This window comes from Pelodiscus sinensis, chromosome 8 (genome assembly GCF_052426305.1).
Source record: "Pelodiscus sinensis isolate ZL-2025 chromosome 8, ASM5242630v1, whole genome shotgun sequence".
Classification (NCBI taxonomy): domain Eukaryota; kingdom Metazoa; phylum Chordata; order Testudines; family Trionychidae; genus Pelodiscus; species Pelodiscus sinensis.
The window spans coordinates 35543264-35559770 of NC_143059.1; the positions used below are offsets into that span (position 1 = coordinate 35543264).

General features: G+C 38.7%; 1 protein-coding gene across 11 annotated transcripts in view; it reads left to right on the forward strand.

The window, feature by feature from the left end:
• PCDH15 (protocadherin related 15) overlaps positions 1–16507 on the forward strand; it is a 1468744-nt gene that overhangs the window by 1175704 nt on the left and 276533 nt on the right. For all 11 annotated transcript variants that reach the window (XM_075935032.2, XM_075935036.2, XM_075935034.2 and 8 more), the window contains one exon: positions 10620–10748. In XM_075935032.2, the coding sequence (XP_075791147.2) occupies positions 10620–10748 (129 nt within the window). The remainder of the gene's footprint in view (positions 1–10619; positions 10749–16507) is intronic.

Genomic DNA, 16507 nt, shown 5'->3' on the forward strand with positions numbered 1-16507 from the left:
CTTAAAATGTAAAATATACTGTCTAATAGCACAATGCATAATAAAAGTTTTGGTGGGTTTATGTTCTTCATGGACATTTTGATTGTCCAAGAGGAATGCAATGTTTCATGTAAATCCTTTGTTTAAAAAAAATGGAATGACTGAAATTGAGCATTCAGTGTGATTTAAAAAAATCGTGTTTTCAAACTGTTAACAACAGTTGCCATGTATTTTACCCCTCTCATGAGTCCTTGATGGTCCTGAGAAATATAACTTGGTTTCATATTTTGCTGCAAGGAGTTTCTCCTTGATTCAATAGTTTAGGGTTAGAGCCACCTCTTTGCACACACTCCTGTAATTTTTCTCTATAGTTAGGCATGCCTTCCAGGTTATATCTTGCTGACTCTCAGTAACCTTCTATACTTTCACAACAGGCAACACTAGCTCATTCACAATTCACTAGTTCTAAACAAATAGGAGAATTATGCCCTGACCGCAGCTAACCCCATAAGGACACCCATTCCTAGTATATTCTATCACTTTGGGGTCCTGTTAGATTCCAGATTATCTAGATTGGGGTGGACAATAATTTTCACAGGGGATCTACTTAACGAATTTTGGTATGTGGTCATGGACAGCTCCATCCCCAGAAGAGGCAGGGCCTGGGATAGAAGGAGTCGGTCTGGGGACTAGCGAAGCCCCCCCTCCTGCCCCCGCAAAGTTTTCTGGGGCCACATGTTTTAAATTAAAAACACATCCAACATCTTGTGGCTCCCGGCCCTGCTGCTGGGACCGGTGAACCATTTAAATAGATCCTGCTGCCTGAGCCACCGCCTAGAAATTCAGTGACATGGGCAGCAAGATATAAATCGAAAGCAACCAGATGCAGTCTGCAGGCCAGAGCAAAGTGTTAGGTGAGCTGCATCTAGCCCCCGGGTTGCATTTTGCCCAGCCTTGATCTAGATCGGGGGTAGGTGATGATTTTTGGAAAGTGGTCAAAAGCCATACTCTTCCATGATATTAATGGAGGAGGTAAGGGGGAGGGGGGTTGGGTGAAGGAGGCAGTTGTGACCTGGGGCAAGGAATTGGGGTACTGAAGGAGGTGCACGGATTTGGATTGTGAGCTAGAGCAGGAAGGGACTGTGATCTCGGGAAGGGGATTAGGGTGCTGGATCTGGGAGAGGATATGGGAACAGGAGGGGGCAGAGGATTTGGGTATGTGGAGTAGGAGGCAGGAGTGGAGGTTGGGGAAGGGAGGGACTGGGATGCCAGAGGCAGGCTCTGGCCAGGAGACTTACCAGCCAGCAGCCATTCTTGAATGAGCCTCCCTGCCTACCCCACACCTGCCCAGGCCATGTGTTCTGGGGCTCCTTGTTCTTCGTGGATGGCTGTTATTGAAACAAACAGCTCTCCTTGGCCAGTTTCTGGCCAAAAACTGGCTGAAGGGATTGTGCTGGGGGTGGGAGCAGATCTTAAAGCTTTCTGGATTCATAGTTTTTAAAGAAAAAACACCCCACATCCTCATTTCTGAGTGGCGTGTGGGTGGGGCAAGTGAGGAGCCTGCATGGGCTCCCCACAGCATCTGTGGGCTGGATCCGGTGGCTTGGTGGGCCGGGAGCTAGCCAGCGGGCCATATTTTGTGCAGGCCTGATATAGATAAACAGATAGTAATGATGACATGTAGCTGCTTTATCCATTTATGATTATCCACTGGATTCTGAACATTCCTCTTAGAAGCAGCCATGAATATCCATTCCTTTGTCATATCTAGCCTGGATAACTGTAATGCAATCTACTGGGGAACAGCTCTTATGTAGCCTTGAGATACTTCAGCCGGCATGCAGTATATCAGCATTCCTCTAGAGTGGGGAGCAGGGAAAGATTTCAGTACAGAGTTGCCAAGTAGCTCAAGTTATCTTTTTGTGGATAAGAGCCTACGAAACAGGCAAACTCCTTCTGATTGAGCTTCTCTCCTACTACGGTGTAGTATTAAAATGCTTTATAAGTACTAATTTCATGATAGTATGTGAAGGTGTTTTCATCTAGCTCAGTGGTTCCCAAACTTTTCAGCATCACGCCCCCTTTTTGATTTTTGAGAGACCCTTATTCTCCCCCACCTCCAATGGCATCAAAAGAAAGGACCGGGACTGAAAAACAAAAAAGATAGCAGCAAAACTTAGGCAGGGGGTCTGGGTCGCCTCATTCCCCTCCTGAAATTTCTTCATGCCCCCCCAGTTTGGGAACTCATGATCTAGCTCATAGTAAGTTGGTGATAGAAGGGGGACTCTCCATTGTTCTTGCTCATGACCATAGCTGTAAACTGCAATTTAAAAATGGTTATGGGAAGGGCACAGGGTGTGAGAATATACCAGGCCTGCAGCAGTCCTGATGGGAACATCAACAAAATACTAAAAGTTAGTGAGAAAGGATACACTCTCCACTCTTCTTCCCAGGGTTATACTTGTGCTGTGCTAGTCACCCCTTGCTATGATTATTCCATTTTGGCATAAGCACATATATCAGGAACCAAGAACCAAAAATCTAAGTGACACAGCCCTTTTCCCCATTATCACACCCGTTTTGAGGCTTCAAGATTTATAAAGTTATTGGATTCACATTACCAATGAATTGCATCATTGTGGAAGTGGGGGTATGTCTACACTACCACCCTAGTTTGAACTAGGGTGGTAATGTAGTCAACCGGAGTTGCAAATGAAGCCCGGGATTTGAATTTCCCGGGCTTCATTTGCATGTTGCCGGGCGCCGCCATTTTGAAATGTCCGCTAGTTCGGACTCCGTGTCCCGCGGCTACATGCGGCACAAACTAGGTAGTTCGGATTAGGCTTCCTATTCTCAACTACCGGTACACCTCGTTCCATGAGGAGTAATGGTAGTTCGGAATAGGAAGCCTAATCCGAACTACGTAGTTCGTGCCGCGTGTAGCCGCGGGGCACGGAGTCTGAACTAGCGGACATTTCAAAATGGCGGCACCCGGCAACATGCAAATGAAGCCCGGGAAATTCAAATCCCGGGCTTCATTTGCCACTCCGGTTGACTACATTACCACCCAAGTTCAAACTAGGGTGGTAGTGTAGACATACCCTGACTCTTTAAGGACTTTCCCTCCTTATATTAATGGAATAATATCCATTCAATTTTCAACCATTGATAAATATTCTATTTTGGTTCTTTCCTCACCTTACTATCTGTGCACCTGAATTCATCCTAACAGATTAAAAATAACTATTATCTTGTATATTTAAGCCACAAAGTAAATGTAGTTTTCTTGAGTTTAATATAGAAAAATCCTGCCATGTTGAGCGTAGGGATTATTTTCAGTTTCTTTTTCAATTAAATAAGGCTCTGGACTTCTCCTCATATATTACTTCTTATCAGCTAGTTTGTACTTTTGGATCATAGTCTTTGTCTTCAAATTTGTCCAAATTAATAAACTTTTTTTATATCAAAGCTAAGAGTATTCACTTTCTTATGGCAAATAACATGCACATCAATTTCCAGTTTCCAATTAAGTGGCAGAGTACAAATAAAGTGAATTTTTATTTGTGTTTCTCTTCTATAGCGTTTATTAGAGCCTTGCATAGTTAGAGGAAAATATATTTATGGTCTGGTCAAAGATTGTGTTTATTGCTTAGAGATGAGTTATAGAAATAAGAACTATTTCTGTTAGGTTAAGAAAGCTATAAATTGTAGCTGTTCATCTTTTATTAGATTTACATTTATTACGTTTGTGAGAATCATTGTTTGCTTCAACAACAAGGAAGAATGTCCTCTGCTTTTGAGAAGTTGCACTATTTCTGGGGTTTTTATGTTACACGTTCTAATAATAACTTTAATTCTGGCCTATAAAACATTTTTAAATCATGTTGTTACTTTTAGACACTATGAAAAATTGAAAAATGTACATGCAGATATCATAGCATGGTAGCTGAATTACACACATCAGCACTGTATGCCTCCAATGTAATACTACATATCCATATAAAAGGCATCAAAACATACATAGAAATAATAGTAAGTTGTATTTTCTCCCTTCTCCCTCTAGCCCTAATTCAGTAAGGTGCTTAAAACGGTGTGTAAATCCATCACTATTTAGGAAACCCCTGAAGCATATGATTATGTCCCATTGACCTCAGTGATCATTAAGTATGTACTTTCGTGCTTTTTACAATTGGATTCTGTGCTTCTATAAAGACTACTAATTTAGCAGTGAACAGAGCTATTGCTTTCATTTTTTAAAATACCCATGCACAAGATAGTTGTTTGTAATTTCTTCTTATTGTGCTGAAGTGTATCTTTTTTGGATTATTAACAGCAAGAAAAGGATAATGTTATAGAGACTTGATTTGACGGACTTCAAACTTCGTGTTAAAATTCTCATACTTTCAGAGTAGTAATTCTACATGTTGGGAAATATGTAGATTAGGATTGATTTTGATCAATTATTAGGAGGCCCAGATAAGGTATTTATACTGAACTCTGATTTCAATCTTGAATGTCCAAATCACTTTACATTGGGAAAAGCTGAGAATCAAGTGAAGAAGTCAAACAGCAGTATTGTAGGGAGCTGAGCTGGGGAGGTTTCGGAAGAGTATTAAGGCAGCTAAAGTATGAGTAATAGAATGAGGAGCTGACTCTGTTCCTGATTCATGAGGCTCTGAGATGCATGATTCAGCATTTTTTTTTACTAACAAGACAAAGCCTGCCGTAAAAAGAGTAAACAGGTATCTACTCCTAATTGGATACACTGAACTCATGTATTTCTTTCAGTATTGATTTTATTCCTTTAGCTTTATAGAACAAGAATAACTCTCACAGTACTTCATGTTCACCAGAATTTACTCCGAAAGGTGGAAGAATAGACAAATATTTAAAGAATCACCATCTCTATGTTTCTGTTAGAGGCTTCTTTTGTTACAACAATGTCCTTCTGTAAAAGAGTGAAGCATAGCTTACAGGAGTTTTAGAGCAATCACAGCACCTGCAGTAGGATGTGAAATGGGATGGAGCTGTCTGACCATACATGAAAATGAGCTGCATGCAATGAGCAGTAGAGAGGAAGGTTTCCCTCACAATATATGCATTTACCCTTTTCCTGCTCCACCAAACAGTGTAGCAGAAACTGTCACTCATTAACTGTTGTGCTAAGTGCTTACTATTGTGGCTTTTGAAAGATCATATGACCATAGTTTATTTGCTTCCTCCATTTTTTGTTCCACTAAAAAGAGGCTCTGTAATTTGCCTTAGTTGCTTAATGAAGGATGGTATACCTGTCAGTGTTTTGCTATGGGTGTTTGTCTTGAAACTATTGCTCAGGACTAGTGGGCCAACTTTCTATAAGCTTAAATTGCAGCAAGGGAAGTTTACATTGGACATTAGGAAAAACTTCCTAATTGTGAGGATGGTTAAACACTGGAATAAATTGCCTATGGAGGTTGTAGAATCTCCATCACTGAAGATGCTCTGTTTAAGAGCAGATTGGATAGACATCTATCAGGGATGGTCTATATAGTGCTTGATGCTGCTGTGAGGGCAGGAGGGTGGACATGATGACCTCTCGAAGTCCTTTCCAGTTCTATGATTCTATTTCTACTCATAGAAAACTGAATAGCCATTCTCCTCTTCTGAGACCCTGCTCACTTCCTTCCTTCCTCTATTACTCAATCATTTTCACCAGATTGGCTTGGGGGGGAGCGTTGTGTGGGCTCTAGGATGGGTTCAGAAATGAAGGATTCAGGGTAAAGAAGGAGGTTCAAGCTGGGGCAGGAGATTGGGGTTCTTGTTGGAAGGTAAGGGTTCTAGCTCGGGGTACAGACTCTGGGGTAGGACAGGAGCTGAGGAGTTTGGGGGCAGGAAGGGGATAAGGGCTGGGGAAGGTGGTAAGGTGCTGGAGGTGATCTGGAATACAGGCTCCAAGCAATTACCTCAAGCACTTCCCAGAGGCAGCAGCATGTCCTCCTTCCGGCTCCTACGCGGAAATGTGGGTGGGTGGCTCTATACACGATCCTATCTGCAGGCATTGCCTGTGCAGCTCCCATTGGCTGTAGTTTTCAGCCAATAGGAGTATTAGAGTCCGCACTTGGGAGATGGGGCAGCATATGGATCCCTTTGACTGTCCTTATATGTAGGAGCTGGAGAGGGAATATGCTGCTGCTTCTGGGAGCCGCCTGGAGCCACAACAGGCAGGGAGCCTTCTTTAGCCACATTGTGCTACCCATTAGACTTTTAATGGCACAGTTGACAGTGCTGACCAGAACCGCTAGGGTGCCTTTTTGACCAGGTGTTCCAATAAAAAACCGGACACCTGGCAACCTTACTTTGGAGTCCCTTACTGGAATAAACACCCACAATCTTCTGAGTTTGGTGGTTACCAAGATGAACTAACTGCAGAATCACCAACAGATGTTACCTCCATCCAAAAGGAGAACAATGTAGTTAGCAGAGTTGCAGACCATCTACAAGGTTTACATCATGTCCTTACTGGGGTGAAAAATAGCACCTATTTAACTCTGAATATGTCTATTATTATAAAAAATAATAATGAAGCTGGATGAAGTTGAAAGAAGTTTGTGAGTCTAGGGAGAAAAATAGAGAATTCCAAAGTGTTCTTTTGACGTGAATCTCGAACACATGAGTTGACAGCAAAAAGGGATGTGGGAAGCGAATACCTCTTGGATATACACTTTTATATTATCTCTCAGTTAATTTACATCTAGTAGTTTACTAAGTTGTGACAATCATAGAAATTATGGTATCTCTATTTTAAAATGTTGGTACTAGATCAAGAGGCACATTTGAGTGCCATGAACAGACAAACCAAAGTGTGTGTGCTTAATTGTAAATTTTAGATTAATTTTGACTATATAATGAGGGACTCAAAATCCATACAGTTTTCAGTCTGTGCTTCTCCCAGGTCAAGATGAATGCTGAAAAATGATAGTGCTTCTATGGCAGGATGAGTTATTACAACATTCATGCATATATAAAAACATAAGAATTGACAGAGTGGATCAGAGTCATTGTATATTCAGTATCTTGTCTTCTAGATAGGCTAGCACCACATACTTCAGGGAGAAGCACAATTATTCCACAGTATACAGCTGTGGAATAATCTTCATAATAGGTCTTATTTTCATCTCTAATTGAGATTAGTTTATATAATGTAGCATGAGGCTTAATAATTTATTTACAATATTTTTATTACCTATCTATTCTAGGATCTTAAGTCCTTGGCCTTGCTGTGACTTCCACAGTTGAGTTACACATTGTATGAAAAAAGTGTGTTCTTTTATTATTTTAGATTGTCTTTGACCTTCCCCTTGTTCTTTTGTTTGGCAACTGGGAGGACAGATGCTTTCAATCTGCCTTTCCAGTAGCATTCATTATTATGTGTACTTTATCTTGTCAGCTCTTGTTCATCTTTTTTTCCTAAGGCAAACAACCATAATATTTTTTCTTTCTATGAATATCATTCCACATACATGACCATTCTCATGATCCTTTTCTTAACCTCCTCTAGTTCATCAATGATGTATGTAATAACACAAATACTTGCCAAAAACAGCATCTGCCCGGTAATAATAGTAAGGCATAGTCAAGGTGAAAATAAAAGCAATGATGTGACTTCACGATTTTATGTTCTAAAAGGAGCCTTGTTTTTCCTGTAATTATCAGTAGTCCTTGGTTCTATCCATCAGTAATCTTTCAGTAAACTTCTTCAGATTCCCAGTAAACCTCTTCAGATATCTCAGGAGTGGGCAGTAAACTTGTTCCCTTCCCCCATCTTGCCTCACAGATTGAAGGAAGGTCTGCTTCACCCTGTTGCATTTTGTTTGGCATCTAGTTCCTTTCACCCTCCTGAGTTTCTCCTTTCTTTTGCTTTATACTGATAATCACCCATTTCTCTCTTCAGTAAATCTCCCTCTTCTTCAATGCCCCGGGGGATGACCCCTGCACTGCAAAAATTCCTGAGATTTATTACAAGTTCCCCTCACATAAAAATTCAAGTTGTGTTGAAGAATGACTAAATTCCACCCTTTCTTTCTGTGGCTGAATGCTGAAAGAATGTTCCCTCCAAAGCTCTCTCCAGATTTATACCTTTTTTCAAACAAGTAGACTGTATTTGTGGTAAGACTATAATGACCATTTTAGCAGACAACATTTTTAGCAAGACTAATACAAGATGTCTTAGAGACCAGCATTATAATTTTGTTATTAGAAAGATCATTAGGCCCTGGTGTACACTAGTACTTTATTTCCAAATAACACCTCACCTCCACTCCGGGTTGAATTTATAAGTGGAGCATCCACACTACCAAGCCTGTTAATGCTAATTCCAAAATATTTATTTTGAAATAACGTTAGTATGGACTCTCCGGTGCTGCTATTTCAAAATAATTGCTACCCAGAATAATTCAAATTAATTACTAACCAGTGCTTCTTGGGGCTCTAAATCTGAGGTAGTGCATCCACATTAACAGAGTTTGCCTTGGACTAATTTTGAGGCTTCCCTGCAGTGTGGACATGCTAGTTTGATTTTGTTAAATTGGGATTTAAATCGAATTTAGAAATTTGAAATATTTTCATAGTGTACACATACCCTAGCCATGATAGGTTACATTTTTAATCTGATGTTTGAGATGGGATTGAGTATGGAAAGAGAAGTTTTCTTTATTGGTTTAATGTTTAATACTATTACAAACAATCATTGTGGATGTTTGTGGAGGATGGTGAAGTACTGGAATGGGTTACCTGGGGAGGTGGTGGAATCTTCACCCCTAGAGGTTTTTAAGTCTCGGCTTGACAAAGCCCTAGCTGGGTTGATTTAGTTGGGATTGGTCCTGCTTTGGGCCCGGGGGCTGGACTCAAGGACCTCCTGAGGTCTCTTCCAGCTCTATGATTCTATGTCTTTTAAAAAATGCCTGTGATCATTGAATTTTCCACAGTATGTTGACTTATACATGTAATATGCACGTGTACACACATACACAGAGAGTCATTTTTCTTCAGACACAAAGATGGGTCTGTAAGCAAATCTTAATAACTTTGCTTTCAGAAACTTGATTCAAAAGCAATCAGACAAAATGTTTTTTGGCTGCTGAGTAACAAATCTAAATGTTCTAAATGATGCACTAGGTTGACTTATTATTGACAGCATCATGAAAGGAACAAGCACATTGTAGAAACATTTCATTAAAGTTTCTTTGTAATAGAAAAAAAAATCTGTGTCAAACTGACAGGTATTATTTTCTTAAGTCTATGATTTCTGTGTTGTGTTTTCTTTGTTTACAGAATTTAAGAGATTGTCAGGTTAGCTTATGAAAATCCATCTGAATTCAGTGACCTTCTTGTGTACCATCAACAATGAATGTTCCAGAGCCTTCTAATTGTTGTCAGTAGTTTTGTGCATCTTAAAAAAGAGCTTGAGATTCCTAACATAAGTTAAATATAGAAATGACAACTTTTATAAATAAATAGTAAGCAACTGAGCAAAATGCAAGTACAAGAAGATAGTTAAATGGAACATTATTTTTCATATATTTTAAAAAAATACTTTGTGTCTCAATCTACAGTACATTATGTCAAAACAAGACAAACTGATGGCAAGGTATTTATTACTTGTTAAAGCATCATAAATACAACAGCAATTGAATAATAATCTCCAGCAACAAACCAACACTAGAGCATCATCCTCACTCTGCTCCTAGATCCCTATCTGAGAATGAAAGAAAGAAGGGCTTTGCAGCCTGACATAAAGGTTAACAACCCTGGGCTATTACAGACTGGGGAGAACTGATTTCCAAAAGAATGGGTTCCTAGTGGAGACCATCCTATAAGCAGCTTTTTGCTCTTTAATAACATTGAAGCTGTAGTTATGGCACCTTCATTGGTAACTGTATCTATGTTTCCATGTTGTAACTGTGACCATGCCTCATAAGGAAAGAAGTGGTTTTGTTTACATCGTGAGTTACTTGGCATCAAGCGAGGGAGTAAATCTATAGTGCACCAGGTTCAAAGCAGTATCTTGCCACGCAGACACTGCTATGGTATGGTGAAAGTCATGGCAAATTTGTGCACCATAGATTCATACCTGACATGAAGCTCAGTAACTCAGTTTGTAGACAATCAATTACACTGGATAGGTCCCAAGTCACCTTTTATTAGTGATTTCACTTTGAAAGATAATTTTCTGTGGCCTGCTATGTATGTACCAAGTCTTGAACAGATTGCATTAAACTAAATGCTACATCCTAGGTTTTGTACATGAAACAGAATAATTAGTTTTTGTGTATTTAATAAGAATTTGTCCAATAGTCAAGCTAGCTGCTTCTGCTAGAAAACAGTTTTTCATGATGATCTACTATATTGGTAGAAAATCACAAATGTTGATATTTTTTGAAAGTAAATGAAATGAATCCATAGTTTTTGTTTTCATGCACCTTTCATTCCCTCAAAAGCTGACAAACTAAAGACAAAGCTGACTAAGGCTTGACTTTTCACAGACCAGAAAGAATGATATTTGAATCTGTTTAATGCTTTTTCAAAACAATTATAGACATAAGCTATGCAATAAATTGCATCACGTGCAAATACTTGATTCGCTATTTTATCTTTCCTTGCAGACCTCAACTGCCACTGTCAATGTCGTGGTTACTGATGTAAATGACAATGGACCAGTCTTTGATCCCTTTCTACCTAAAAATCTGTCTGTACAAGAAGAGGAAGTGAATGCTTTTGTTGGACAAGTGAAGGTAAGTTTATCAGGGTGTGCTTGAAGATCACAGTACAAAATGTTAGAGATAATGAAGAACAGAATTATTATTTTTTTCAGTTACCTTATTTCTCAACTACCTTATTAAATTACAAGGTTTTGATCCATCAGTCATAATATTATCCATGTGATTGAAAATACAGTAGTTAAATGATCTACAGTATAAATATACTGTGTTGTTTTGTCTTTAAGTAGAAAAGCTTACTAATTTTGCTTTACTTGTTTTAATTTAGTTTTCTCTCTTTTTTATTCTGCCATGAGCTGAGGGGAATTATTTATATAGCATTTAAAACAAATGTATATGTTCTCAGAAATATCTCATAGTAATATTTCATCATGATGCACTTACACATCATGCCATACTAAATACTTTTCATACTTATTTCTTTAATTTTTATGACAAGTTTCATAAATAAATAGTAAGCAACTGAACAAAAAGTAAGTATAAGATGCTTGTTAAATACAACATTATGTGTCAGTGTTAATATTTGTATAACTCACTATGAATAATTAATCTGCATTAGCCCCAAAGCCTTGTTGAAAATGTGGTGACACATTTCCACTGTGAAGCTATGGAGTAAATTTGTTATTAAATGATAACTTTGGAACTTCCAATTCAGTTCTATAGTGAAACAGGAAGCAAGAGCAACATGAAACTAACCAGGTTACCACTGTTAATGAGAAACATTAATGTTAATGGAATTGAATATTGTCACAAGATGGCAGTTTCTTGCTGCTATGACAGTTAATTTCTATTCTACCATATGATTGATGTTTCCCATATACAAATTGCTAAGTTTAGTGAGGGGGGGAGAAAGCAATTAGAAATCTTTTAATTTGATCTAAATAAATTGTTGATGTAAAATTAGATTGAGTCCTGTCTTACATTTGGAATCTTTGATATTAGTAATCTGAGACTATTTTTTTTATATATATAATTTAAGTAAATTATTGGGACATGATGCCACATGAAGTATTTATCATTCAAAATAATTTATTTTGTAATTTTTTTTTGGCAGTACACCCAATTTCAGCAAACTGGGTTGTGTGCCTTTTGAACCAATAAGGGATTCAACATCTCTTAACAAAATCTTAAAAAAGCAAATTTTAACTTTATTTTTTAATAATTTCTGCTAAAATAGCGCCCAGCATAACCCCTCTGCCTTCATGTACATTTGCTGTGGACAGTACATATGCCTGGGTTTTAGGTGAAAGCTGCTATTATTTGTTTTTTGGTTCCATGAAAGAGCACAATAGTTTCTTACAGCTATCTTAAAGAAGGTCTTGGCTTCTCTTCACCAGTTTCAATGATATTTCATACAATCCACATCCTAATAAGAAAATAATAAGAACATAAAAACAGTCATACTGCTCAGACCAAAGATCCATCTAGCCCAGTATCCTGTCTGCCGACAGTGGCCAATACTAGATGCCCCAAAGGGAGGGAAACCAACAGGTAATCATCATGTGATCCCTCTCCTGTCATCTATTTCCAGACAAATAGAGGCTAAGGACATCATTCCTACCCATCCTGGCTAATAGCCATTGATGGATCTAACCTCCATGAATTTATGTAGTTCTTTCTTGAACTCTGCTAAAGTCCTGGCCTTCACAACCTCCTCTGGCAAGGAGGCTGGCCATGTACTGTGAGAAGAAAAACTTCCCTTTGTTTGTTTAAACCTGCTGCCTATTAATTTTATTTGGTGACCCTGAGTTCTTATATTGTGGGAATAAGTAAATAACTTATTCATTTTTTCCATACCAGTCATGATTTTATAGACCTTTATCATATCACCCCCTAGTCTCCTCTTTTCTAAGCTGAAAAGCCCAAGTCTTTTTAATCTCTCTTCATATGAGAACCATTCCAAACCCCTAATAATTTTTTTGCCCTTTTCTGAACCTTTTCCAATGCCAATATATAATTTTTTAGATGAGATGACCACATCTGTATGCAATATTCAAGACATGGCTGTACCATGGTTTTATACAGAGGCAATAAGATATATTCTGTCTTATTCTCTATCTCTTTTTAAATGATTCCTAACATTCTATCTGCTTTTTTGACTGCCGCTGCAGATTGAGTGGCTGTTTTCAGAGAACTATCCACAATGACTCCAAGATCTCTCTCTTGAGTAACTGTACCTAAATTGGTTCCCATCATGCTGTATGTATAGTTGGGCTTATTTTTTCCAATGTGCATTACTTTACATTTATCACCATTACATTTAATTTGCCATTTTGTTGCCCAATCACTTAGTTTGGTGAGATCTTTTGGACGCTCTTCACAGTCTGCTTTGGTCTTAACTATCTTGAGCAGTTTGGTATCATCTGCAAATTTTGCCACCTCATTGTTTAGCCCTTTCTCTAGATCCTTTATAAATAAGTTGAATAGAATTGGTCCCAGAACAGACCCTTGGGAGACCCCACTAGTTACTTCCGTCCACTTGAAAAACTTACTATTCATTCCTACCCTTTGTTTCCTGTCTTTTAACCAGTTCTCAATCCATGAAAGAACCTTCCCTCTTATTCCATGACAATTTATTTACTTAAGAGCCTTTGGTGAGGGACTTTGTTAGAAATCTAAGTACACTATATAAACTGGATCCCCTTTGTCCACATGACCCCCTCAAAGAACTCTAGCAGATTAGTAAGGCATGATTTCCCTTTACAGAAATCATGTTGACTTTCCCTCCACAAATTATGTTCATCTAGGTGTCTGACAATTCTATTCTTTACTATAGTTTCGACTAATTTGCCCAGTACTGATGTTAGACTTACCCATTTGTAATTGCCAAGATCACTTCTTGAGCCTTTTTTAAATATTGGCATCATGTTAGCTGTCTTCCAGTCATTAGGTATAGAAGCTGATTTAAAGGATAGGTTACAAACCACAGTTAATAGTTCTGCAATTTCACATTTGAGTTCTTTTAGAACTCTTGGGTGAATGCCATCTGGTCCCAGTAATTTGTTACTGTTAAGTTCATCAATTTGTTCCAAATTACAATTGTATTAAATATTAAAGCCCCTGACCAGAACTTAACTTCATTTTGATATTATGACTGACTGGAAAGAACATAGACAGACTTTTTTCTCTTTTTAATTTTCTTAATCCTACAAGTAAACTAGCTCTTTTTCTTCTTCTCTTCTTCAGGGGAAAAGGGTTTTTTGTGAAAGCTCCTTACCGAATTTATATATTAATGACCCCTCATTTCTAAGAAAAATCTGACAATGTAAAAATTATGAGACTATAAAAAGTCCCTACCTACAGTGATTACCATATGATTCTAATTGATTTTAATCTTGATATCAATGCTCTCATTTCTAAGATAAGGTTCTAATTAGGGCTGTTGATTAATCACAGCTAATTTTAATTGCAATTTTAAAAGAAATTAATCACGATTAATCAGTGCCTCCTGGATTCTAGTGCCTGTCACTGTGGTCTGGGTCCTGGGACCCATGTATGCTGGGCCCCGTTTCTGGACAACTGATGAGTGCCTGAGGGAGACAGGACAAGGGAGTGTCAGGAGGAAGAGGCAGTACCAGAGTGGTAAGGTGGGGAGCTTGTACCAATCCTACGCACACTCTATGCAGCTCCAGTCAGAACTATGGCCTTCCACCCTGCCATGTATAAGGAAATTATTCCCACACATCTTTAAGAAAAACAAAACAAAATGTCCCATTCTAGATATTAGAATTTGCATTTTTACAGTACCTTCCAGCTAGGGGATTCAGACTTATGATGCACTGTGTCCAATACTGTATTGAAATTTATTAAAAATCAAATAAATCCAATTTTTGTCTTTGTTTTTTTCTGTATTGGGATGCACAAGAAATCAAGTTCTTTCCTTCTGCTGAGCCAAGTTCCACAAGCCAACGTATCTTTGAACTTTTAAGAACTGTTACTCATTCACAAGCTGAAAGTCTTTAGATTAAATCTGTGTAATGTTTGCACAGTGATATTTAAGCAATAAGATGATATGACTGGTAAAGATCTGTGTCACTTCTAGATGTTACGCTTTTCTTACAGAAAGCTTAAGCAAATACAAACTGAACTCATGCTTTAAAATACCCTGATGTCACAGCTACTGAGCATACATTTTAGAATACTTAGTCCTGTCATGAGTGCAGAGAACCAGACTAGATGAGCTCTTAAGATCCCTTCCAGTACTATAATTCTATTCTAGGATTCTAACTGTGGAAGAACTTGGTGACAGAATGGCCCGATGTAGTGAATCACTGGGGTATCATCATACTTGGGTTCAGTGTGAAATCAGTAGTTCATTGCCCTCAGCCATTGCAACACTGGAAGACAGCTTTCAGAGCAAGAGAGCTGAAAATACAATGCCACCCAATGTAATTTTCCCATTACGACTTCCTCTATTGCAGTGGATTTTCTTTTACATAATAAAAACCAGATGCCTCCCACACTGTACCCAGAGTGAGAGAGGCCATGTGGTTTAGAGTCCATAACTTGGGGGAAACACCTGCAGGACTTGACTTTGCCCTGCACCATGTGGAGAGCTGAGGTTTGAAAGAGGTGAGCATGATGGGGAACATTGTGGTATTCTTCCTCTTACAGATTAGCACTCTGCTGCTTAGGAGGAAGGAGGCCTATGAGAGGGACAGTAAAGCATTATCACTCGTGCGATCGCTTACTCAGGAATATCTCTTTGAAGAACTGAGTGTAGTAGAATAAATGTGTTAATTTTACATAAACAAATAATATGTAAATATATATGTAGGCCAGTGTTTGAGGTCATAATTTTTAAAAATATGTACTTTGTATTTAGTCTCTTCTTACCCATTAGCATTAGGCCCTTCAATAACCTTAGTCCAGCCCTGCACAAGACTTTGGTTTCCTTATGGGAGCTAAAGTTTGGTTAGGGAAACTGTTCCCCAACAAGACTGGGAACATCAGATTCCTGATCTATTGTCCAATAAGGCCATGAGCCATAACTGGAAAATGCAACATAAGTTTGAAATTACTCAAAAGAGAGCATTTCAGGTAATTTCCATTAACAAACAAAATATTTCAATTTGTGGCATGTTGATAAAAAATGTTAAAACAATACATTTCAAGAGTTCCAAATATATATTTGTAATTTCTATCATATGAAACATTTAAACTTTTCATCCCAAATTGGAAAGATAACATGTTGCAAATGATGGCATTTCTCAGTGTAAATTGAGAATTTCACATAGTTATATTGTAACATAAAAACCCCAGATAATGCTTCCCTATTGCCACCATAGTCCTAAATTATTACACCATCTTTGATCCATAATCCTTGCCCTACTGGGGAGCATGGTGCATGCATGATAGAAAGTGCAGAGAGAGGAACTGGTGGGCCAGTGTGGGATCAGAATAATGGTAGAGCAGGAATGGGGACCTATAGCCCATGGGACTGATTCAGCCCACTGTTCCACTTCATCTACTCTGTGGAAAGTCTCCACACCACGGGCTGGAGGCCCTGAGCCTTGGTGCCCTCTCCATAGGACTGGAGCCACAAGTATTATCAACATGTTCCTGTGGCACCTAAGCAGAGGGGTGATTAGAAAGGCTTTGTGTGCTGTCCCTGCCCCCAGCACAAGCTCTATAGCTCCCATTGGCAGGGAGCCACACGACAGATGCTTCTAGGTTTGTAGAAGGCAGAGCACCCTGACTTAGTTCTTCCTGCACTGCCGATCAGGAGCTGCTCAGCCAGAGCCTACACCCTGAAATCCCTCCTGCCTCTCACC